Source organism: Amblyraja radiata, chromosome 39 (assembly GCF_010909765.2).
Source record: "Amblyraja radiata isolate CabotCenter1 chromosome 39, sAmbRad1.1.pri, whole genome shotgun sequence".
NCBI classification, from domain to species: Eukaryota; Metazoa; Chordata; class Chondrichthyes; order Rajiformes; family Rajidae; genus Amblyraja; species Amblyraja radiata.
Window position 1 is genome coordinate 4,499,828 of NC_045994.1, and position 24,662 is coordinate 4,524,489.

The 24,662-nt window shown below is 47.5% G+C and overlaps 1 protein-coding gene across 1 annotated transcript in view; it reads right to left on the bottom strand.

The window, feature by feature from the left end:
* The window catches only part of LOC116967409 (B-cell linker protein-like), a 55,075-nt gene that overhangs the window by 23,260 nt on the left and 7,153 nt on the right, over window positions 1-24,662 (bottom strand). The window contains exons 2-8 of the mRNA XM_033013957.1: window positions 20,644-20,681; window positions 17,996-18,098; window positions 11,513-11,586; window positions 9,397-9,439; window positions 8,405-8,477; window positions 6,887-6,917; window positions 1,747-1,777 (exon numbers count right to left, since the gene is read on the bottom strand). Coding sequence (XP_032869848.1) covers window positions 1,747-1,777; window positions 6,887-6,917; window positions 8,405-8,477; window positions 9,397-9,439; window positions 11,513-11,586; window positions 17,996-18,098; window positions 20,644-20,664 — 376 coding nt within the window. The 5' untranslated portion in view covers window positions 20,665-20,681. The remainder of the gene's footprint in view (window positions 1-1,746; window positions 1,778-6,886; window positions 6,918-8,404; window positions 8,478-9,396; window positions 9,440-11,512; window positions 11,587-17,995; window positions 18,099-20,643; window positions 20,682-24,662) is intronic.

Genomic DNA, 24,662 nt, shown 5'->3' on the forward strand with positions numbered 1-24,662 from the left:
TTGCTGAGAAGCAGAGCTCCATTGGAGTTGATGTTCCCGATGTCTTCTTTTCCTATGGTACCCTTCCAAAGGTGTTGGTCCTGCCGACCCTGGCGTTGAAGTCTTACATACACACACACACATATACACACACATATACAGACACGCATACACACACATAGACACATACACATACACATAAATACACACACATACACACACAGGCACACACACACATACACACACAGGCACACAGCTTAACTCTTACCACTCCACATAGAAAAAAGAAATAGGCTTTTGAAATTGCAAACCAAGCCTAACCTTAAAAGTGTTCCCAGTCTGTAGTAACAAGGAACTGCAGATGCTAGTTTACAGAAAAAGACACAGTGGGTCAGGCAGCATCCCTGGAGAACATGGATAGGTGATGTTTCGGGTCGAGACCCTCCTTCAGACTGCAAGTGGGAGGGGCAGGGCACAGCATGGCAGGTAATAGGTGAACACAGGTGAGGGGAAGGGGGTTTTATAGGTTGGGTGGACAAAGGCCATAGATGCAAAATAACATGCAGAAGATGCGAGACAAATGGATCAGTGAAATGTGAAGCTAGAGGAAGGAATGTAAATGGAGGGGGAGGAGAGGGGTGGACTGGTCGCCTAAAATTGGAGCATTCAATGTTCAAACCGTTGGGTTGTAAGTTACCCAAGCGGAATATGAGGTGTTGTTCCTACAGTTTACTTGGGGCCTCACTCTGACAATGGAGGAGGCCCAAGCAGGCACGGAAATCGCTACCAAAACATGCGGGGGACACCATTTCTTGGCGGCCGTACACGCATGCGCACACACACACACACACACAAGCGAGGCTTCAGCTGTGGGCCCTGTGGACGGTAACATCGGGAGCTGACCTGGTTGGTGACCAACTCTGAACTCCAGCAACAACAGCTTCGTCCGCCCCGAATCGTGGGGCTTGAATCGGCCCGTTCACGGGGTCTTTCATCGGCCGGCGGGGGCTTCAACATCGGGAGCCTCGATCGCCTCGATGCAGCAGTTTGATTTTAAGCCGCACCGGGCGCCGAAAGGCCCCACGAACGGGTTGATTCAGCCCTTAGAAAGCGTCTAATAAAGTCCGGACTACAAAACATGGGGGGGGGGGGTTGTCCCCCACCTCTCAAAGCATGGGGGGGATGTGTTGTCGTCCCCTCGCCCCCCCAGGATTTCCGCCCATGGGCCCAGGACAGAAAGGTCAGTGTGGGAATGGGAAGGGGAGTTAAAGTGTTTGGCAACCGAGAGTTCAGGTTCACAATCGGGAGATCCAGCAGGCCTCAGCCTGAGCGCAAGTGTCTGGCGAAACGGTCACTGTATATCAAAAGTTTCCATTAGATACAGTGCAATAAGTGATGTCCCGACCCAAAACATCACCAATCCATGTTCTCCAGAGAGGCTGCCTCTGCCTGGCCTGCTGTGTTACTCCAGCTTGTTGTGTCTATCTTTGGTGTAAACCAGCATCTGCAGTTCCTTCCTACACACTTTACCTTAAAGTTATGTCCTCAAGACTTAGATATCTCCATCCTAAGAAAAGGATAATTTTCCAAGTAAACTTTTGATGACTAGTATTATGACATATAAAAAAATGTTACTAGTTGGTCTGTTGCTGTGACTGCAATGGTGTTTTGAGATTGAAGAGGTAAAGCTTCTCACGGTACACGTGACAATAAACTAAAATAAGATTTATATTAAAGGTTTGAAAGAAATGAAATGCAAACACCTACCTTCTGGAGCCAAGGGAGGTTTCGGAGGAAGCTGAAAAAGAACTTACATTGTGAATTTGATTTTTTTAATTAAATTTAAATTAAAGTTAAATTAATTTTTAAAATCAAACTTAGCTGCATATGGGTAGGCATTATTATACTTGTTTGATAAGCAGACCCAAGGTCAATTCCAGTGACTAGTCAGAACCACTTGTTTTATTACTGGTGGGAGAGTCTAGGACTAGAGGTCACAGCCTCAGAATTAAAGGACGTTCTTTTAGGAAGGAGACGAGGAGGAATTTCTTTAGTCAGAGGGTGGTGAATCTGTGGAATTATTTGCCACAGAAGACTGTGGAGGCCAAGTCAGTGGATATTTTTAAGGCAGAGATAGATAGATTCTTGATTTTACTTCGGAGTCACATGAGTGACTACGTGAAGAGCCCGCTCAGCACACATGCGCGGCATTACGTTCAGCAGTGCAACAGCGGCCGCATCGGGAATCAGGCGCTCCCGCTACAGGTGAAAGAACGGACCGTCAGGTAAGCTCTGAGGTCGGGTTTTCTTTCACAGGGAGCCTTCTGCTTTCAGGCAGAGAAGAAAGGCTCTTGGACAAACCTGTCCCCCGCTCGACTCCACGGAGGAGCGTTCCATCTGGGGGGGGGGGCAGCAACAAGGCGGTAGGACCGCTTACCCGGCGCTCCGCTATTTCCCGACACCGTGCCGAGCCGAGCCCGCTAGCGCCTGAGTAGCGGGCTGGAAGTAAAGCCACGGAAGAGGCGTCCGGCCGGTGGCTTCCGACTTGTCGGAAGGGGACGTCTCTCCACCCGCCCGGGGGAGAGACAGCCGCCTGAGCCGCATGGAGCGGCTCCTGGAGCAGGAGCTCCAGCGAGACGCGCTTTGTGAGGGGCGCTCTCGCAGGGGGAGTTCAGGCATTCCCTCCACAGTGCCTTGCGCACTGCCCATTGCTTCCTCCTTACCCGAGGGTAGCTTTGGTGACCAGGACTGGGCTGGTCAAGAAGAGGGGACGATGGCTGAAGATCTCGGGAGTATGCAAGGGGTGCAGGAACAGGAAGAGCTGCTGGGTGTGGTGGACCGCTACGTGGCAACCCCACGTGCAGGAGGCCGTTAAAGGCCAAACCAGCGGCCAGCATTAACCACCTCTCCAACAGGCCCTACAGGAGAGGTGGTCAATAAGGCTTTAGGAAACTGCAGCGGATCCTCAGGCTCCTGACGTCAGCCATCACATCGTTTGTTCGTTCCGTGGACAAATATGGAGATGACCACAACCTTCGTAAACAAATCATAAAACCTGCCATAAAATCCTAAATTTGCGGGTTTGTGCATACCCCAGCCACTGAGCCAGACCCACTGCTCTTTGGCAAAAACCTCACAAAGCACATGAAGGATATGGAAGAGGCTTTAAAAACCAATAATTCCTAAGCAGCAGCACCCCATCGCGTCCACCAGTCGACGTCTACCATATGGGACTGGTGTAAAGCTCGGGGTCCGCATTCTATCCCCGGAAGTCTTCTTTAGACCAGGGCCCAGAGCGGACCACATGGAAAATGCGCCACCCCCCAACATCACCGCCACGTCAGACGACATGCAAGACTCGTTGGACCGGCAGGAAACAGAACAATACCCATAACCATGGAGGTAGGTGGGTCTGGTTCCTACCAGCATATAGAAAATAGGGGCTTAATACTAACAGGGGGGAGATTACACCTGTTTTAAGAAGCACGGGAGTCTATCACGAGTGATCAGTATATACTCAATGGCATTAGTGGATACAAAATACAATTCATACTAGAAAAATTGCCACCAGTTCAACATTTACCCCAGAGGGTATTTTCCCTCTCCGTTAAAGAAACGAGAGGGACAAGCTGAACTGGTGAGACTAATTACAAAGGGTATCATTGGAAAACATGAACCCTTGGAATTCGTATCAAATATTCGTCACTAAACCCAAAAAAGATGGTGGATGTCGCATCATCATTGACTTAACTTCACTAAATATGTTTGTTAAGTATATACATTTCAAAATGGAAACGGTTGTTACTGCCAAACAACTAATTTCCAAAGGATACTTCATGGCAAGCATTGATCTTAAAGATGTTTACTATTTAGTACCATTCACAAGGATCATCGCAGATACCTGAAATTTACCTGGATGGGGCATCTATGGCAGTTTAAAACATTACCCAATGGGTTCACATCAGCCCAAGATTATTCACCAAGATACTAAAACCAGCTCTGGCAATATTCAGAAGACAAAAACATATTGTCATGGCATATCTTGATGATATCTTAAATAATAGGCAAGACCATGGAATTGACTATGTTAGCTGTATCAGCTACCAAACAGTTATTCGAAACCCTGGGATTGTCTTACATCCAGATAAATCTAAGTTGAAACCATCCACAATCATGGACTACTTGGGCTTCACAATTAATTCAGTCTACATGACTGTAACATTGCCAAGAGACAAAACAGTTGAATTGGCACAATCATGCAACAATTTAATGATTCGGACCTTTGCACTGTCAAAACTTACAAAGAGCAAAGGTACAGACACCAAAACGACATACAGGTCATTATGATCGTGTCATAAAGTTACCCACTGAAGCAATATCAGAACTACAGTGGTGGGCAAAAAACGTTTGGCATAGTTTCAGCCCTATTATCATCACTAACCCTACGTTAGTTATCCAAACAGATGCCAGTGCTCAAGGCTGGGGAGCAACTAACTCTATAGCCAGCACAAGTAGTAGATGGACTAACCCAGAGTCATCGTTACCACTTACACTGGGCATTAATTATCTAGAGATGTTGGGTGACTTTTATGGTTTAAAATCATATGCACAAATATGCATCACTTGCATGTATGGTTACAAATAGATAATCGTACGGTGGTGGCCTACATTAACCATATGGGCGGCATAAAATCGGTATCATGCGACAAGTTGGTCAACACAATTTGGCAATGGTGTGTCGAAAGACATATTTGGCTATCAGCAACATTACCTGCCAGGTAAGCTAAATACAGTGGCAGACACCAGGTCACGTAAATTTAATGACAACATCGAATGGATGTTAAACCCCAAAAAATTTGCTAAAGTTATCAACCAATATGGCACGCCAGATATCGATTTATTTGCATCAAGGCTAAATCACCAGGTACCTATGTATGTCGCTTGGGAACCAGACCCTGAGGCAGCAGCGGTAGATGTGTTCGCGCTGGATTGGGGAAATTCTTCTTCTATGCATTTCCTCCCTTCTGCCTCATCAGTTGGGGACTACGCACAATACAAATGGACTCTGCTTCAGGTATTTTGATAGTACCCGACTGGCCTACACAGCCATGGTTCCCAATACTCCATGACATTGTTGTTGAAACTCCAATGGTATTCCCCAGTGACCCAGAGTTATTAACACCCAGTGTCGGGCACAAGCCACCCGTGCCATGAAAAAATCAAACTCCTGGGTTGCAGATTCTGCACAAACCACTTCTGGGACTGGGATTATCAGAACAAACCGTCGACACCATGTCAGTATCCCTCCGAACATCCACTAAAAAACAGCACTTGTCCAGCATCAAAAAATAGGAGAAGTACTGCTTGGATACAGGGACCACCTACTCAACCGCTACAGTTACCAACGTACTGGAATTCCTGGCGAACCTTCACCACAGCTAGAAGTGCTCTGCCTGTCTATTTAAACACCAGCCCAGGACAACAGGCCATGGGGTCCCACCCGCTGGTGGTCAAACTAATGAAGGGTATTTACAACTCTAACCCCCTAGACCAAGGTACACCCATATATGGGATGTCAGTGTGGTCCTGACATACCTCAGGGGATGGCCACCAGCCAGATCCCTCAACCTGGAACAATCTATGCTCAAAACACTCATGTTGATGGCACTTGTATCTGCGCAGAGGGTCCAGTCACTACACCTATTGCGACTGGACAGCATGCTCACAGCTCCAGACCAGGTCTCGGTCGTTATCCAGGGACTGATCAAACAGAGCAGACCAGGAACACCTAATCCAGTCGTGGAATTCCGGGCTTACCCGCCAGAACCACGGTTATGTGTCATGACCCACCTACTATCCTACATAGACACAACCAAAAATATTCGAGGGAGATGAAAAGCCTTGTGGGTCAGTCATAAAAAACCTTATGGTCGGGTGACGAGCCAAACCATTGCGAGATGGCTCAAGCAGGTGCTAAAAGCTGCTGGGATAAACACTAACATGTACAAATCTCATTCCACCAGGGCAGCATCCACGTCGACGGCTAAAAGAATGGACGTGCCTATAGACCACATCCTGGCTACAGCAGGATGGTCGGGGGAAAGACCGTTCAGAAATTTTATAATAAGCCGTTGGCAAAACCTGTTTTATTTGCAGAAAAGATTTTACAGACTGCAAATATTTAATTCAGGCCCAGGGGAACAATTTAATTTCTTTGTTGTTATTGTTAAAAAATACCATTGTGTTTTTCTACAAACAGATTCATTGGTTGATTACGATAACACACTTCCTCCCTCAAGGACTTCGGCAGTGCGTGAAGTAATACCTGTTACACGGTTTGAAATCACAGAGCTTTGAAGTCTTCACGTAGTCACTCACGTGACTCCGAAGTAAAATAGTAAGATTAAACGAGAACTTACCAGTTTGAAGTTTGATCTGTATTTTATGAGGAGTTACGATGAGGGATTACGTGCCCTCCGCTCCCACCCTCAATAATATGGGTCAAACTGATAAACTGACGTCTCCTTGTCTTTACTATGTTTACTTCAATAACTGTGTCTATCTGTGATTCCACACCGCTGCTTTGAAGTATGCCGTGCATGCGTGCTGAGCGGGCTCTTCACGTAATCCCTCATCGTAACTCCTCATAAAATACAGATCAAACTTCAAACTGGTAAGTTCTCGTTTAAACTTACTATTAGTACCGGTGTCAGAGGTTATGGGGAGAAGGCAGGGGAATGGGGTTAGGAGGGAGAGTTAGATCAGCCATGATTGAATGGTGGAGTAGACTTGATGAGCCGATAGGCCTAATTCTAGTCCTATCACTTATGACCTTATGACTGCAACTGGTGAAGACTATGATCTTAATTTAGTTGTTCATCGTGTGCTGTTCGGTAATAATACTCACCGCTTTCCCAATAGGAACAGGAAGCTTTGCCCTGCAAACATAGAACAAAGAACATGGAACAGTACTGTGTAAGAACAGGCCTTTCGGCCCAAAATATTCGTGCCGATTATGATGCCAAGTTTGCCTGCACATGATCCATTTCCCTCCACCCCTCCATATCCATGTGCCAATCTGAAGACTATCGTCATTTCTGCCTCCACCTCCACCCCTGGCAGTGCATTCCAGACACCTACCACTCTCTGTGTAAAGAAACGTGCCCCGCACATCTCCTTTAAACTTTGTCCCTCTGACCTTATAGTTATGCGTTCTAGTCTTTGACATTTCCACCTTTGTTGTCTGCCCAATCTCTGCCTCTCATAATTTTATATACTTCTATCAGATCTTCAGAGTAAGCAGCCCATATTTGCCCAACCCCTCCTTGTAATGTGCATCAGGGTGGCACAATGGTAGAGTTGCTCTCTTATGATCCTTGCAGCGCCAGAGACCAGGGTTCAATCCTAACTACGGGTGCTGTCTGTACAGAGTTTGTACGTTCTCCCCGTGACCACTTGGGTTTTCTCCGAGAACTTTGGTTTCCTCCCACACTCCAAAATTGTACAGGTTTGTACATTAATTGGCTTGGTATATATATATATAAAAAATGTCCCAATAGGCAATAGACAATAGGTGCAGGAGTAGGCCATTCGGCCCTTCAAGCCAGTACCGCCATTCAAAGTGATTATGGCTGATCATCCCCAATCAGTCCCCTTTCCTGCCTTCTCCCCATATCCCCTGACTCCACTATCTTTAAGAGCCCTACCTAGCTCTCTCTTGAAAGTATTCAGAGAACCGGCCTCCACCGCCCTCTGAGGCAGAGAATTCCACAGACTCACAACTCTCTGTGAGAAAATGTGTTTCCTCGTCTCTGTTCTAAATGGCTTACCCTTTATTCTTAAAGTGTGGCCCCTGGTTCTGGACTCCCCCCAACATCGGGAACATGTTTCCTGCGTGTCCAAACCCTTAATAATCTTATAAATCCCTAGTGTGCGTGTAGGAGGTGTTAATGTGCGGGGATCGCTGGTCGGTGCGGACTCATTGGGCTGAAGGGCCTGTTTCCGCACTGTATCGCTAAACTAAATACTTTCAATACCCTCTAATCTGGGCCACATTCTGGGAAATCTTTACTACACTCTCTCCAAAGCCTTCATGTGCTCTCTGTAACAGGACGAGCAGATCTTCTCACTATAAAGGTAAAATGTTTTTTTTATTCAGGACCCATTGGTCCTGTTTGTAACGCAAACCTTGGATTACTTCAATTCAATGTGATCACTAGACCCTCGAGTGCAAAATGTCAGATGATGCCCAGTACAATACTGAGCCTGAAGAAAGGTCTTGAATGGAAACATCACCTACTCCTTTTCTCCAGAGATGCTGCCTGACCCGCTGTGTTACTCCAGCTTCATGTGTCTATTTTTGGTGCCAGCCAGCACCTTAAGTTCCTTCCTACACAGGGTACAGTAAGAGATGGCGTTCACTTACTGTGGATGTGGATGTATACCTCGAGGGAGGATTGGCAGCGGTCGGGGATCTGGCATATTTTTACTTCCTCGGCCTGTAGAGAATAAATGTGAGCGCAATGCACAATAGATGAACAGCATAGGATTTAGGGTCAAATAACGTCCCTTCAGAAAGGAGATGAGAAAGATTTTTTTTTAGCCAGGAAGTGGTGAATCTGTGGAATTCATCACCACAGATGGCTGTGGAGGCCAAGTCAATGGATATTTTTAAGGCGGTGATTGATAGAATCTTGATTAGTAAAGGCGTTAAAGCTTACAGGGAGACCGGGGTTGAGAGGGAAAGATAGATCAGCCGTGATTGAATGGGCAAGTAGACTCGATTCTTCTTCTTATCGAGTCCACACAAAACATTAGGTCGTTCAGCCAGAGCTGAACACACTTCTCGGCATCTGCATACAATGGTGTCTGTCTTGTGTTTCTTGTTGCTTCTTGTGTGTGGTGGTGGAAAGATTGGTGGAAACAGGGCCATGACGTGACCGCTCTTCCCTTGACCCGATGGGCCGAATGGCCTAATTCTGATCCTATGACTTATGAACATGAACCTTGGGGCTGTAATCCCATCTGAAATATTCCTGATCTCTTGGGAAATATGCAGCCTAAGTATTTTTAAAAAGAGCACATATCAATGATAATTCTTTCCAATCTGTTGTTTTCAAAGAAAAGGCAGCTTAAAGTCATAAGGTCATAAAGAATAGGAGACTCTGCTGGAGTTTAGAAGAATGGGGGGGGGGGATTGGTGGGAGGGTTCATTGAAATGTACAGATTACTGAAAGGCTTGGATAGAGTGGATGTGGAGAGGATGTTTCCACTAGTGGGAGGGTCTAGAACGACAGGTCATAGCCTCAGAATTAAAGGACGTTCCTTTAATTCTGAAATCCTCCCCAGAGTGAAGACTTTCCTGCTCGTTAGACCCAGTTCTTCAAGAAAGTAGCTGGCGGGAGGGAGTGGACTTACTCTCCACGATGTCCAGCTCCAAATATTCACCATCGTCGTCATCCTGTGCGAATGTAGAGCAGACAGTGAGTAACAGAGAGACACAAGTACGTCACACACACGTGCGGACCTGTTTCCCAGCTCTTGAATCCTACCCAACATTAACCTCAACCACTTTCAATGTCTACACATTGTCTTCCGTTGCACTAAGCACTTTGTTGTTACATTCATCAATTTATTGAATTTAAAAAAATTACTACATATTACGATACGATATGATACGTTTGGACTGTATTTATCCCAGGAGGGAAATTGATCTCCTATGGCATTCTGTGCTGCATCTTGGTGGAACCAGTCTGCTGCTGCTGAAGGTGCTCCTCAGGTTGACCAGTGTGTATCTATCTGTGTGCATTGTGTTTACAGGCCTGTTAAGCTGCTGCAAGTAAGAATTTCATAGTTCCGTTGAAGGTACACATACGACGATTTATGCTTCATGGGCACAAACGCTGAAGGGCGGCGGTTCGCGGGACGTCCGGACAGAGATGACGGCTGAAACGGACCTGCGGCTGCAGCTGGGACTTGGGGAATATCGGCACAACCTGGTGACTCTGGCAAACGGACTCAGTCGGCTGCTTCTATGCATTGTGTATTGAACCGGGGATTGTACTTATGTACCGCGATAATCTCACTGAGTAGGAAACAATTGCAGATGCTGATTTACACCGAAGATAGACACAAAACGCTGGAGGAACTCGGCGGGTCTGGCAGCATCTCTGGAGAAAGGAAATTGGTTGAGAGACCTCTTCGGTCTGAAGATGGGTCTCGACATTCTTGCCATAGAGGGAGTACAGAGAAGGTTCACCAGACTGATTCCTGGGATGTCAGGACTTTCATATGAAGAAAGACTGGATAGACTCGGCTTGTACACGCTAGAATTTAGAAGATTGAGGGGGGGTCTTATAGAAACGTACAAAATTCTTAAGGGGTTAGACAGGCTAGATGCAGGAAGATTGTTCCCGATGTTGGGGAAGTCCAGAACAAGGGGTCACAGTTTAAGGATTAGGGGGAAGTCTTTTAGGACCGAGATGAGAAAAACATTTTTCACACAGAAAGTGGTGAATCTCTGCAATTCTCTGCCACAGAAGGTAGTTGAGGCCAGTTCATTGGCTATATTTAAGAGGGAGTTAAATGTGACCCTTGTGGCTAAGGGGATCAGGGGGTATGGAGAGAAGGCAGGTACGGGATACTGAGTTGGATGATCAGCCATGATCATATTGAATGGCGGTGCAGGCTCGAAGGGCCGAATGGCCTACTCCTGTTTTCTATGTCTATGTCTATGACCCGAGACGTCACCTAAAATTTTACTGATCTGTATACAAAAAAAAAGAATTTCACTGCACCTTGGTAAACGTGATAACAAAGAACCATGGATTTGATGGACTCACGGACTGTGTTACCCGTTACATAACGCTCTGTGTGGAAACGTTGTCCCTGAGGGAACTGTACACTGTTTCCCCATTTTTCCGCCTCCCCACCCCCACTCCTCTCTCTCCTGTTACTTCCTCCCTCTTGCCTCACAATCCGCCACTCTTCAAACCTGTCGCGCACCTCTTGTTCTTATTTCTGACCTTTGTTCCAAACCATCTGCCTGTCAAAGAATCCTCCTCGCCCGTGACGACCTATCACCTGCCATGCTTTGACTTGCCCCTCCCCTTTTCCAGCTTTCTTCTCACCCCGCCCCCTGCATTCCGTCTGAAGAAGTTCATGTTCATAGGTTTCAGGAGCAGAATTGGCCCATCAAGTCTATTCCATCATTCAATCATGGCTGATCTATCTTTCCCTCTCAATCGCATTCTCCTGCCTTCTCCCCATAACCCCTGACACCCGTACTAGTCAAGAATCTATCAGTCTCTGCCTTAACAATATCCATTGACTTGGCCACCACAGCCTTCTGTGGCGATGAATTCCCGACCACTGTGGCAAAGAAGGGTTCCCATCTGAAACGTCACCTATCCATGTTCCCACAGATGCTGCCTGACCGGTTAAGTTGCTCCAGTACTTTGTGTTCTACCAAGTTACTGAGTCACCAGGAACCCACAATGTCCAAACAGGCAACGTTTTGAGCCATCGCAAGTACCTTTGGGAGATTCACTGGTCGTTTAGGTCCAGTCATTGGGATACTTGGGACCGGCTTGCTTCTGATGGCTCGCTCTGAAAAAAGAAAGGTTTCACAACCATAGAAAGTATAAGATGTGTTTGAGGCAGAGGTTCACTTGCACCTCCTCCAATCTCATCTCGTGTATCCGCGTTTGCAGCAAGACCAAGCACAGCAATAGTTTCGCTCAACACATGCTCAGTCCACCTAGGCCTACGCGATCTCCCGGTTGCCAAACACTTTAACTCCCCCTCCCATTCCCACACTGACCTTTCTGTCCTGTGCCTCCTCCACTGCCAGAGTGAGGCCCAGCGCAAATTGGAGGAGCAGCACCTCATATTCCGCTTGGGCAGCTTACACCCCAGCGGTATGAATATTGATTTCTGTAATTTCAAGTAACCCTTGCTCTCTCTCTCCATATCTCCCCCACACTAGTCATCTTCCTGGTTTCACTGTTTGTATCCCGTTGTAATCACTCTTCTACAGTCAACAGTGGACCATTGTGGGCTCCATCTTTCCTGAGTCATCAGTGCCGGCTCTGATTTGTTCTGCCTACACCTCTAGCTTCTCTTTCCCCTGACTCTCAGTCTGATGAAAGGTCACGACCCAAAACGTCACCCATTCCTTTTCTGTAAATAGATGTTGCCTGACCCGCTGAGTTACTCCGGCATCTTGTGTCTTTTGAAAGCATTAGATGACTTGGTTGGAGGTCTTTGATGTGATTTTCAAGAATATAAGCAGGGGACAAAAGGAATGAATGACTAAATGACATTTACGTCCTAAACGTCCTAAAAGCTGCGATCCCCCCCGATGTGGGAGCTTGATCGCCACGACAACGGAGGGCTCGAGGCCCCCGACCGCGGGAGAACAAAGAAGGGAAGAGATTGAACTTTTTTTTTCACCTTCCATCACAGTGAGGAAAGTGGAGGAGTCACTGTGGTGGATATTTATGTTAAAATGGATTGTGTGTGTTTTGTTGCTTTTTATTGGTATGACTGTATGGCAAATCAAATTCCTCGTATATTGCAAAACAGACTTGGCTAATAAAGTATGATTATGATTGATAGTCTGGTTTGATCTGTCATTTTAAACACCTTAATCCTTCCGTATCTCCAGACTCCCTCTCCCCTGACTCTCAGTCTGAAGAAGGGTCTCGACCCAAAAAGTCACCCACTCCTTCACTCCAGAGATGCTGTCAATCCTGCTGAGTAACTCCAGCATTTTGTGTCTATCTTCAGTGTATAACCAGCATCTGCAGTTCCTCCATGCACGCTATCATGCTATCTTGCAGGTGGCACTGAATGGTGATAAGGACTTGTTCGATGTTAATACTCCTGCCTCGGTTGACAATAGACAATAGACAATAGACAATAGGTGCAGGAGTAGGCCATTCGGCCCTTCGAGCCTGCACCGCCATTCAATATGATCATGGCTGATCATCCAACTCAGTATCCTGTACCTGCCTTCTCTCCATACCCCCTGATCCCTTTAGCCACAAGGGCCACATCTAACTCCCTCTTAAATATAGCCAATGAACTGGCCTGAACTACCTTCTGTGGCAGAGAATTCCAGAGACTCGCCACTCTCTGTGTGAAAAATGTTTTTCTCATCTCGGTCCTAAAAGATTTCCCCCTTAACTTTCCCCATAACAACCTATCCCCTGACTCCGCTATTTTTAAGAGCCCTATCTAGCTCTCTCTTGAAAGCATCCAGAGAACCTGCCTCCACCGCCCTCTGAGGCAGAGAATTCCACAGACTCACCACTCTCTGTGAGAAAAAGTGTTTCCTTGTCTCCGTTCTAAATGGCTTACTCCTTATTCTTAAACTGTGCCCCCTGGTTCTGGACTCCCCCAACATCGGGAACATGTTTCCTGCCTCTAGCGTGTCCAAACCCTTAACAATCTTAAATGTTTCAATGACTTTAGATGCGTTGAAAGTAGATTGCAGGCAGGCAGGAACTTCTATTCTGATCCAGTGGTTCAATTTGGCAATTAAGCTATCACAGGTTGTTTGTTTTTGATACAACTGTAGTAGAACACCTTGAAAACAGCTGGAGTTTGGTTCATCTTTAGCTTGAGTGAAATTTGAATCTGAATCTGAATCACAGAGCAGCTTGTGTCGGAAGGACCTACAGATAGACACAAAAAGCTGGAAATAACTGGTGGGGGATGGAGGTGTAGAATGACTGAATGTCCATAGTAAAGATGAGGGGGTGGGGGCTCGGAAAGTGGAAGTCATTAATGAGACGAAGAGCATGTGAGGTGTCTTGGACATAGGTTAGGAGAGATTGGACCAGGGGGGATAGGATGGAGTCGAGGTATGTGGAAATTATTTTCCGTGGGACAGGAGCAGGCAGAAACAATGGGTTTGCCAGGGCAGTTGTGTTTATGGATTTTGGGGAGAAGGTAAAAACGGGCTGTGCAGGGCTGGGAAACGATAAGGTTGGAGGCTGTGGAAGGCAGACAGCTAGAAGGGATGAAATCAGAAATGGTGTTTGAGATTTAGGCCTGGTGCTCGTCTGTGGGGTCAACTACAGATGCTGGTTTACACCGAAGATAGACACAAAATGCTGGAGTAACTCAGCGGGACAGGCAGCATCTCTGGAGACAAGGGATAGATGATGTTTCTGGTCTGCCTTACATCGCCAGTGACCCAGGTTCAATCCTAACTATAGGTGCTGTCTGTGTGGAGTTTGCAAGTTCGCCTGTGACCACGTGGGTTTCCTCCGGATGCTCCGGTTTCTTCCCACATCTCTAAGATATGCGGGTTTGTAGGTTAATTGGCTTTTGTAAATTGCCCCTGGCGTTGCAGTGGGATAACTAGTGTGAGCAGGTGATCAATGGTCGGCATAGACTCGGTGGGCCCACATCGGAGGAGGCGCTGTCCTGAACGGCTGCCTGTCCTGCAGCTGTCCGTTTTTTCCCCTTCTTTTTTATTATTTTTAGTTCGTTAAGTGTACAGTCAGGGGGGTCTAAATCTTTTATGTGTGGGGGGTGGTGGGGGGGAAGGGGGAAACTGCTTTTCTAAGTCCCTACCTGGTCGGAGGGGTTGCCTTCCTCCGAGCAGCGTCTTCGACCTGTCCTCGCGGCCTACCAGCGGGTCCTGGAGCGACGTTTCCGTGAGGGGACCTGGCCAGAACATCGGCGTTGGCGGCGGCGCAGAACATCGGCTTTGGCGGCAGTGCAGCGCTGGAGCGCTATTGCGGAGCGGGCGATGCCTTTCCTGGGTCGCCGCGCTGGGACTCCACTATGCTTGATACCGCCGAGGAAAACATCCTGGAGCCGCGGTTCTGCGGAGCGGCCAGCTGCGGCGTTGAACTTGCATCTCGCCGAGATCACCAGTGTGCGGAGCTCCGTCTGGCGTGGTCTGTTGGCTTGGAAGCCGCAGGCTCCGGTGGGAAGGCGGCCGTTCCTGGCACCCCAAGCCGCTGGGGGTTCTCCCGACGCCGGAGTACCATCACCCGGCGAGAACGGCGGGCGCCGTGGCGGCGACTGTGGAGGCCTCAATAGGCCCGACTATGGGTGGACAAGAGGATGGGGACTGGACTTTGTGCCTTCCCCCATAGTGGGAATCACTGTGGGGGGATGTTTTGGTGTTGAATTTCTTTATGAATACTGTGTTGTATTTTTATTAGTGTGCTGCAAGGACATCAGAATTTCCCCTGAATAAGGGGATTAATAAAGTAATCAATCAATCAATCGAAGGGCCTGTTTCCATGCTGTATCGCAAAACTAAACGAAAATTAACTAGATAGATGTAGAAGTAGATTAATTTCCTTTAGACTTTAGACCTTAGAGATACAGCGTGGAAACAGGCCCTTCGGCCCACCTTGTCCGTGCCGACCAGTGATCACCCTGCACATTAGCACTATCCTACACACTCTGGACAATCTACAATTTTGCAGAAGCCAATTGACCTACAAACGTTTACGTCTTTGGAGTGTGGGAGGAAACCGGAGCACCTGGTGAAAGCCCACACAGTCACAGTGAGAATGTGCAAACTCTGTACACACAGCACCCGTGGTCGGGATCGAACCCGGGTTTCTTCCTCTGTGCTATGGTGCACCATTGTGGTGTGCAGCTTATCGTGGCTGGAGAAACCCAGCGGGTCAGGCAGCATCTGTGGAGAAGGAAGGATGTTTGACATGTTGGGCTGAGACCCTGCATCAGGAATGAATGTGTAAAGAGGATGGACAGTATATAGGGAGGAGGGGAAGAGGCAGGGGGAGAGGTGGGGGAAGAGGCGGGGGGGAGAGGCGGGGGGAGAGGCGGGGGGGAGAGGCGGGGGGGAGAGGCGGGGGAGAGACGGGGGGAGAGGCGGGGGGAGAGGCGGAGGGAGAGGCAGAGGGAGAGGCAGAGGGAGAGGCAGAGGGAGAGGCAGAGGGAGAGGCAGGGGCCAGTAGGTGAAAGATGGAACCAGGTTTAGTTTAGTTTAGAGGTACAGCACGGAAGCAGGCCCTTCGGCCAACTGAGTCCGTGCCGACCAGCGATCCCCGCACACTAACACCATCCCACACACACTAGAGATAATTTACAATTTTACTGAAGCCAATTAACCTACAAACCTGTACGTCTTTGGAGCGTGGGAGGAAAGCGGAGCACTCGGCGAAAACCCACACAGGTCAGGGGGAGAACGTGCAAACTCCACACAGACAGCACCCGTAGTCAGGATTGAACCCGGGTCTCTGGTGCTGTGAGGCAGCAACTCCAGCACTGAGCCACAGTGGTGAGGAGAGGGAAGGTGGGCAGGTGAAGCCTGGTGCGGGGAGCACAGGGGGTGGGTGGAGATGGCGGGTGAAAGGATGAGAGAGATAAGGAGGCAGTTAAACCTCTTTACACTGGCAATAATGAGTACACTGACCAACACCGCTCCACACACTTTATACTGACTATCACCTCCCTACACACGATATACAGACCATCACTACTCTACACACATTATACTGACCACAGCCCTCTACGCACTCAGACATGTTGCAGTTTGAAACTATCTCCGTCTCCATGGCTGCTGCCTGACCTGTTAGTTTGCCCTGGATGTTGTCCAGCTTCTGTAGAGGTTTTGGAGCCATATTTATTCATTCAAGGGGAGATTGTGGAGAATATTCCATCAAAAAACCTTGATTTGTGCTTAACATATAAACACAAAATGCTGGAGTAACTCAGCGGGACAGGCAGCATCTCTGGAGAAAAGGAATGTGTGGCGCTTCGGATCGAGACCCTTCTTTAGTCTGAAGAAGGTTCTTGACCTGTTGCGTCACCAATTCATTCTCTTCAGAGATGCTTCCCGACCAACTAGAGTTGTGAGTCTGTGGAATCCTCTGCCTCAGAGGGCGGTGGAGGCAGGTTCTCTGGATGCTTTCAAGAGAGAGCTAGATAGGGCTCTTAAAAATAGCGGAGTCAGGGGATATGGGGAGAAGGCAGGAACGGGGTACTGATTGGGGATGATCAGCCATGATCACATTGAATGGCTGATCTTGAAGGGCCAAATGGCCTACTCCTGCACCTATTGTCTATTGTCAACTACGAGTTACTCCAGCGCATTTTGTCTATCTTTGGTTTAAACCAGCATCTGCAGTTCCTTCCTATACATTTAATTTTAATTTGTGCTGCATTGATTGTGGTAACTGCAAGGAATAGAGGTTTGAGTTGGATTAAATGTCAACATTTCAAGAATCCCAGATGTGTAATCAAGCTGCATTGAACATTGAGGCCAATGAGCGGCACGGTGGCGCAGCGGGTAGAGCTGCTGCCTCACTGCACCAGAGACCCGGGTTCGATCCTGACCTCGGGTGCTGGCTGTGTGTGAAGTTTGCACATTCTCCCTGAGACCGCGTGGGTTTCCTCCGGGTGCTCTGGTCTCCTCCCACTTCCCAAAGGCATGTGTGTTTGTAGGCTAATTGGCCTCTGTAAATTGCCCCTGGTGTGCAGGGAGTGGATGAGAAAGTGGGATCATATAGAACTAGTGTGAACGGGTGATCGATCATCAGCGTGGACTCGGTGGGCCGAAGGGCCTGTTTCCATGCTGTATCTCTAAACTAAATTAAAGTTCAGATTCCACACCATTACTTCCATCTTTCCTGAAATAATTCCTTCCTGGCACAGCGGTAGAGTTGCTACCTTACAGCGCCAGGGACCCGGGTTCGATCCTGTGTACGGGCGCTGTCTGTACGGAGTTTTACGTTCTCCCTGTGACCTGTGTGGGTTTTCTCTGAGATCATCAGTTTCCTCCCACACTCCAACGACATGCAAGTTTGTAGGTTAATTGGCTCATTATAATTGTAAAATTGTCCCTAGTGTGTGTGGGATAGTGTTCGTGTGCGGGGATCGCTGGTCGGCGTGGACTCGGTGGGCCGAAGGGCCTGTTTCTGCGCTGTATCTCTAAAATAAACAAAAAATTAAACTTTGACAGTTTCGCTGTAATAAAGAATGTGTGAATTGAGGATTAAATAAGGTAGCAATTTCTTACCTACGTATTCACTAGTGTTATTCATTTTGACAGGTATCGGGTTGATCATGGGGCGTTCAATTGGCGGTGGTTCATAGGTATCTCCATCATCAGAGCCATCATCCTGGAATGGACCAAGACATGATGCTCATTTAATCAGTAGTGACGAAACCAAATTCAATGTTAGCATTCATTTAAAAAAAGCTTGTATACAAAAAACAGGGATGTAATGCTGAGGCTCTATAAGGCGCTGGTCAGGCCACATTTGGAATATTGTGAGCAATTTTGATCACCACATCTGAGGAAGGATGTGCTGGCTCTGGAGAGGGTCCAGAGGAGGTTTACACCAATGATCCAAGGAATGAGTAGGTTAACGGTTAAAATAAGATGAGCGTTTGTCGGCACTGGGCCTGTGCTCGCTGGAGTTATAGAAGAACGAGGAGGGGACCTCATTGAAACGTGCAGAATAATGAAAGGCTTGGATAGAGTGGATGCGGAGAGGATGTTTCCACTAGTGGAAGAGTCTAAGATTAGAGGTCATAGCCTCAGAATTAAAGGACGTTCTTTTAGGAAGGAGATGAGGAGACTTTTTTTTAGTCAGAGGGTGGTGAATCTGTGAAATTCTTTGCCACAGAAGAATGCGGAGGCCGAGTTAGTGGATATTTTTAAGGCAGAGATAGATAGATTCTTGATTAGGACGGGTATCAGAGGTTATGGGGAGAAGGCAGGAGAATGGGGTTAGGAGAGAGAGATAGATCCGGGCTGAATGGCCTAATTCTATTCCTATTCCTATTCCTTATGACCTTCCTTTCCATCTTATCCCAGCAGCAGCCTTGAACATTTGGTGAGGTCTATGAGACATGTGGGTTCTTGAACTCAGTTTTGGTCACTCTGCAGGAAAGAAGATGGGGCTGATGTTGTCGACCTCCCTGTGGTGGTGGGCCCTGTCAACTGACAACAAACAGAGACAGCAGCAGCAGAAATGCAACCTCAGTCGCCGTGGCTTGGCGCCAACCCGGAGCATGCGCCTCGTTTAGGGCGGGCACCTACGGATGTCGAACCGGATGGCATCACCCTGCTGCAGACCTCTGCTGCCTCAAACGCATGAAGAAGGAGGAAAGATGATCAGGGATGCTCCAGTATGTCTAATATGTGGACCTTGGACTCCAGCACTCTGTGTTTTTCCATTTGTGAATCTGTCTCTTTAAGTCTTAACCACATAGGTCCAGGGCAGGGAATTTGCCTGCTCTTTGTGTTCAACCAGAGCCACATTCAAAGACTCCCTTTATCCAGCCTGCGCTGTAAATAGCAACAGCCCCAGGGTAATTTCCATCTTCCGTAAATCATTCCTTCTTGATAAGCAAAGAGCTTTTGAATATATTCAAATTTTAGTGTTAGTAAATAAAGCATGAGGAATGGTCTAATTTTCAGTGGAGGTCAGTCAGACACAAAAAGCCGGAGTAACCCAGCGGGACAGGCAGCATCTCTAGATAGGCGGAATGGGCGATGTTTCGCGTTGATTGAAGAAGGGTCTCGATCCGAAACGTCACCCATTCTTTCTCTCCAGAGATGCTGCCTGTCCCGCTGAGTTACTCCAGCATTCTGTCATTATCTTCGGTGTAAACCAGCATCTGCAGTTCCTTCCTACACAGGGGGATTTAGAGTGGTCTTGAAGACTCCGCCCGTAGTCAGTGCGTTCAGCTGCAACTCCATATGGACATTGTTAAGGAACTAGAGCTGCAGTTGAAAGACCTCGGGTACTGACCTCCCCACCATCGAAGGGATGTACAGGAGGTGCTGCCTCATAAAAGGCAACCAACTTCATCAGAGACCCACACCACCCTGGCCACGCTCTCATTTCACTCCTGCCTGGGGTGGTGGCTGATGTAAATGGGTACAGTTTAGTTTATTGTCACATGTACATCAGAAAGACAATACATCATTACAATCGACCCATTTACAGTGTACAGATACATGATAAGGGAATAATATTTAGTGCAAGGTAAAGCCAGCAAAGCCCGACTAAGGATAGTCTGAGGGACATCAGAGGTAGATAGTAGTTCAGCACTGCTCTCTGGTTGCAGTAGGATGATTCAGTTGCCTGATAACAGCTGGGAAGAAACTGTCACTGAATCTGGAGGTGTGCGTTTTCACACTTCTATACCTCTTGCCCTATGGGAGAGGGGAGAAGAGGGAGTGACCGGGGTGAGACTCATCCTTGATGATGCTGCTGGCCTTGCCGAGGCAACGTGAGGTGTAGATGGAGTCAATAGAAGGGAGGTTGGTTTGTGTGATGTTCTGGGCTGCGTCCACAATTCACTGCAATTTCTTACTGTCTTGGATGGAGCTGTTCCCAAACCAAGCTGTGACATGCTTGAAGAGAATTTTGGATAGGCAGGGAATGGAGGGGTAGGGAATATGTGCAGGCAGATAAGAGATGGTCTTGACACCAAGTTCAGCACAGACATTGTGGGCCGAAGGGCCTGTTCCTGTGCTGTGCTGTTCTATGTTCCAACATTACGTGGATGGGGTACAGGGCAGAATTTGTCAGAAGGAACTGCAGATGCTGGTTTAAACCAAAGATAAGATAATTAGCACAAATAGATTATGATCAAAGTGCAGGTTTTCAGGATTATAAATGGAGGAGGGTGTATACCCAGAGTACTCACCAACTCATTGTGAGACCACATTTGTTCCACTTGTTGATCTATTATCAAAAAGCATCATGTTAGAAATTAAAGAACGAAAAAGACATGTAACAGGACAACAAACCATCCACCAACAACACTCACCTCACTGACAGACAGGCTCCATCCATACACAACTTCTCTACATCGGCGAGACCAAGCGCAGGCTTGGCGATCACTTCCCCCAACACCTCCGCTCAGTTCGCAATAACCAACCTGATCTCCCGGTGGCTCAGCATTTCAACTCCCCCTCCCATTCCGAATCTGACCTTTCTCTCCTGGGCATCCGCCATTGCCAGAGTGAGGCCCACCGCAAATTGGAGGAGCAGCACCTCATGTTTATCTAGCGACGATGAGCATGAAACCATATGATTGTCATCATAACCCCGTAGCAGTTCCAGCTGCTACGGTCAGGCAAACGCCTCCGTTGCCATGCTGTGAGAACGGAGAGGTTGAGAAGGAGTTTCTTCCCAGAGACTGTAAACTCCTATCTCACCAGGGACTAACATTACTGAACCACTCCACTGCTTTTTATTAAATTGCCTTTTTTTGCTCCTTTCTCCGGAGTTTATCATTGTGTCGTCCTCCGACGCTTCCCGATGAGGGACGGTATCCCTCTTCCCCGGACTCATCCGAGTCTACGGGTCTGGCAGACTTATGGGTGGCTTTACGCCCCGCCGGGACCACCACGGTGCTTTCCTCCTGCACCAAGTCTGCTGCTGCCGGTTCTGATGCCGGCTGCAATGTCGGCGAAAATGACCGTCGCCCACTACCAGGAATGCTGCGGTCTTCGGCAGCTGGTTTCCCCGCGGACCGTCTCTTCGACATTTTTTGGGGCTCTGAAAAACAAATAATTTCCTTAGCCCGAACAGAAAGCGCAGGGTAAGTGGGTCAACTTTCCTTACCTGCCGCCTTTTTAAATCCCAACGGCTAGGAGGAGGCAGTGCCTCTCCAGTCCGTTGCGCGCGTTGCTTTCAGACGTAATGACGCGCACGCAGGCGGACGGCCCTTCTTCACGTAGTCACTCACGTGACTCCGAAGTAAAATATGTGATTCTGTTCCATTCTGTTTATAGTTTGTTTGGTTGTTTGTTTGTCTTTTTGCACAAAGTCTGCGAGCATTGTCACTTTTCATTTCACTGCGCATCGCATATGTGTATGTGACGAATAAACTTGACTTGACTTGACTTGACTTGATAACCCTGTGATCTTTCTGAAAGGAAATGTGTTCTGTTTTCCCTCTCTAGGTAATAGAAAGATCCATTGTACTTAGCTTTGGGCCCCATATCTGAGGGAGGATGTGCTGGCTCTGGAGAGGGTCCAGAGGAAGTTTACAAGAATGATTCCAGGAATGAGTGGGTTAACATATGATGAGCATTTGACAGCACTGGGCCTCGACTCGCTGGAGTTTAGAAGGTTGAGGGGGGACCTCATTGAAACTTACAGAATAATGAAAGGCATGGATGGAGTGGATGTGGAGACGATGTTTCCACTAGTGGGAGAGTCTAGGACCAGAGGTCATAGCCTCAGAATTGAAAGGTGCTCTTTTAGAAAGGATGTGAGGAGGAACTTCTTTAGTCAGAGGGCGGTGAATCATCAAGGACCCACACCATCCTGGCCACACACTCATCTCTCCACTGCCATCGGGTAGAAGGTACAGGAGCCTGAAATCTGCAACATCCAGGTTCAGGAACAGCTGCTTCCCCACAGCCATCGGGCTATTAAACTCGGCATCAAACAAACTCTGAACTATAACAGCCTATTGCACTTTATCTGTTTATTTATTGTGTATATATATGGTCGATGCTATATGGACACACTGAACTGTTCTGTATTTATGCTTACAATATTCTGTTGTGCTGCAGCAAGCAAGAATTTCATTGTCCTATCTGGGACACGTGACAATAAACTCTCTTGACTTGACTTGACTTCTTGAATCTATGGAATTGCCATAGAATTTGCTGTGTGGGCCAAGTAAGTGGATATTTTTAAGGCAGAGATAAAATTCTTGATTAGAACGGGTATCAAGGGTTATGGGGAGAAGGCAGGAAAATGGGATTAGGAGGCAGAGATCAGCCATGATTGAATGGTGGAGTGGGCCAAATGGCCTAATTCCACTCATATAACCTATGAACGTATTAACATGAACTTACCTCTAAACTGCCCACTTTGAAGGGTAATTAAGGATGATAAATGAAGAAGTAATGCAGCAAACCAGGTTCCATAACAGAAGAAAACATGAACCAGGCGGTACACAGTCAGTAATAATTAGAGCCAGGATTTTGCCATAAATGCCAAAAGTGCCTTTTTTGATGATTTCACCAAGATAATGCCTTTTCACGATCGATTGCCTAAATCAGCCTTTTTATGCCGTTTTTGCTAAAAGGTGGTGCTATTTTCTCTAGTTGTACCGTGATTACAATGACGTTTTCTATGTTAACACGTTAATATTAATAGGTTATTATTAACGTGTTAACATAGTATAACTTACAAGAAAATTTCTACCACCAGGGCGAAACCTGGGGCGCCACCGTCGGTCGTTCATTCGTTCATGCCGCTGCCCGCTGGTTCAGTCTTCTCCAAGATCTATTTGAGAAGGAACTGCAGATGCTGGAAAAATCAAAGATAGACAAAAAATGCTGGAGAAACTCAGCGGATGAGGCAGCATCTATGGAGAGAAGGAATAGGCGACGTTTCGGGTCGAGACCCTTCTTCAGACTGATGTGGGGGGGTGGGTAAAAGAAGGGAAAAGGCGGAGACAGTAGGACAAGGAGGAGAGCTGGGATTGGGAGGAGGGAGAAGTCAATGTTGATACCCCTGGGGTGTAGACTACCCAAGCGAAACACCCAAGCTTGTCTCCTCACTACATTTACTGCTGGCTCCAGTCGCAAACCTGAGTTTTCGAGTGATCTGTGCAAGGCATTCATTGATGCTGGAATTCCGCTGAGGAAATTGTAAAACAAATCTCTCAGCGGTTTTTTAGAGAAATACACAGAGGAACAAATACCAAGCGAGTCATCATTACAGAAAAATTATGTTGACAGCAACTTCAACATTGTTGTGCAGAAAATTAGAGATGAAGTTGCATGCAACAAAATATGGGTCTCAATAGACGAGACAACCGATGCTGTGGGGAGATATGTGGTCATCGGTACACTGGAGGCTGGTCAACCATCAAAGAAGTATTTGTTGACATCGGAGTATTGGAGAAGTCAAACAGCTCAACTATTGCTCAGTTGTTTACATCTTCACTTGCTGTACTTTGGCCAGAAGTTATAAAACACAAGAATGTTCTTCTGTTTGTGACTGATGCAGCTCCCTACATGAAAAAAGCTGCTCGTGCTCTTAAAGTTTTATTCCCCAAAATGTTGCATTTGACATGCTTAGCTCAAGGACTTCATAGAATTGCCAAGCACATACGTAGCTTGTTTCCAAATGTCGATCGCCTAGTTTCCAATGTCAAGAAAATCTTCCTCAAAGCACCATCAGGCACCACCATGCAGTTGTTCAAGGAAATGGCATCTGAGAGGCGGCATCTCCGGAGAGGAATGGGTGACGATTTGGCTCGAGACCCTTCTTCAGACAGAGAGTCAGGGGAGAAGGAGACCAAGGATATGGATGGGTACAAGGAGCATGTGAGGTGTGAAAAGGACAGATCAAAGCAGATTGATCAAGGAAATGTAGAACGGTTCATTGTTGGCTGAGGGGAAGGTGACAACGAGGCATACAAACGGTAAAAGTAATCAGGAGGACAGTGAAACTAGTCGGACAACTAGGGTGGGGGAGGGATGGAGGGAGAGGGAGAGCAGGGGTTACATGAAGTTGGAGAAGTCAATGTTCATACCACTGGGGTGTAAGCTGCCCAAGCGAAATATGAGGTGCAGCTCCTCCAATTTGTGCTTGGCCTCACTCTGACAATGGAGGAGGCCCAGGACAGAAAGGTGAGTGTGGGAATGGGAGGGGGAGTTAAAGTGTTCAGCAACCAGGACATCAGGTAGGCCC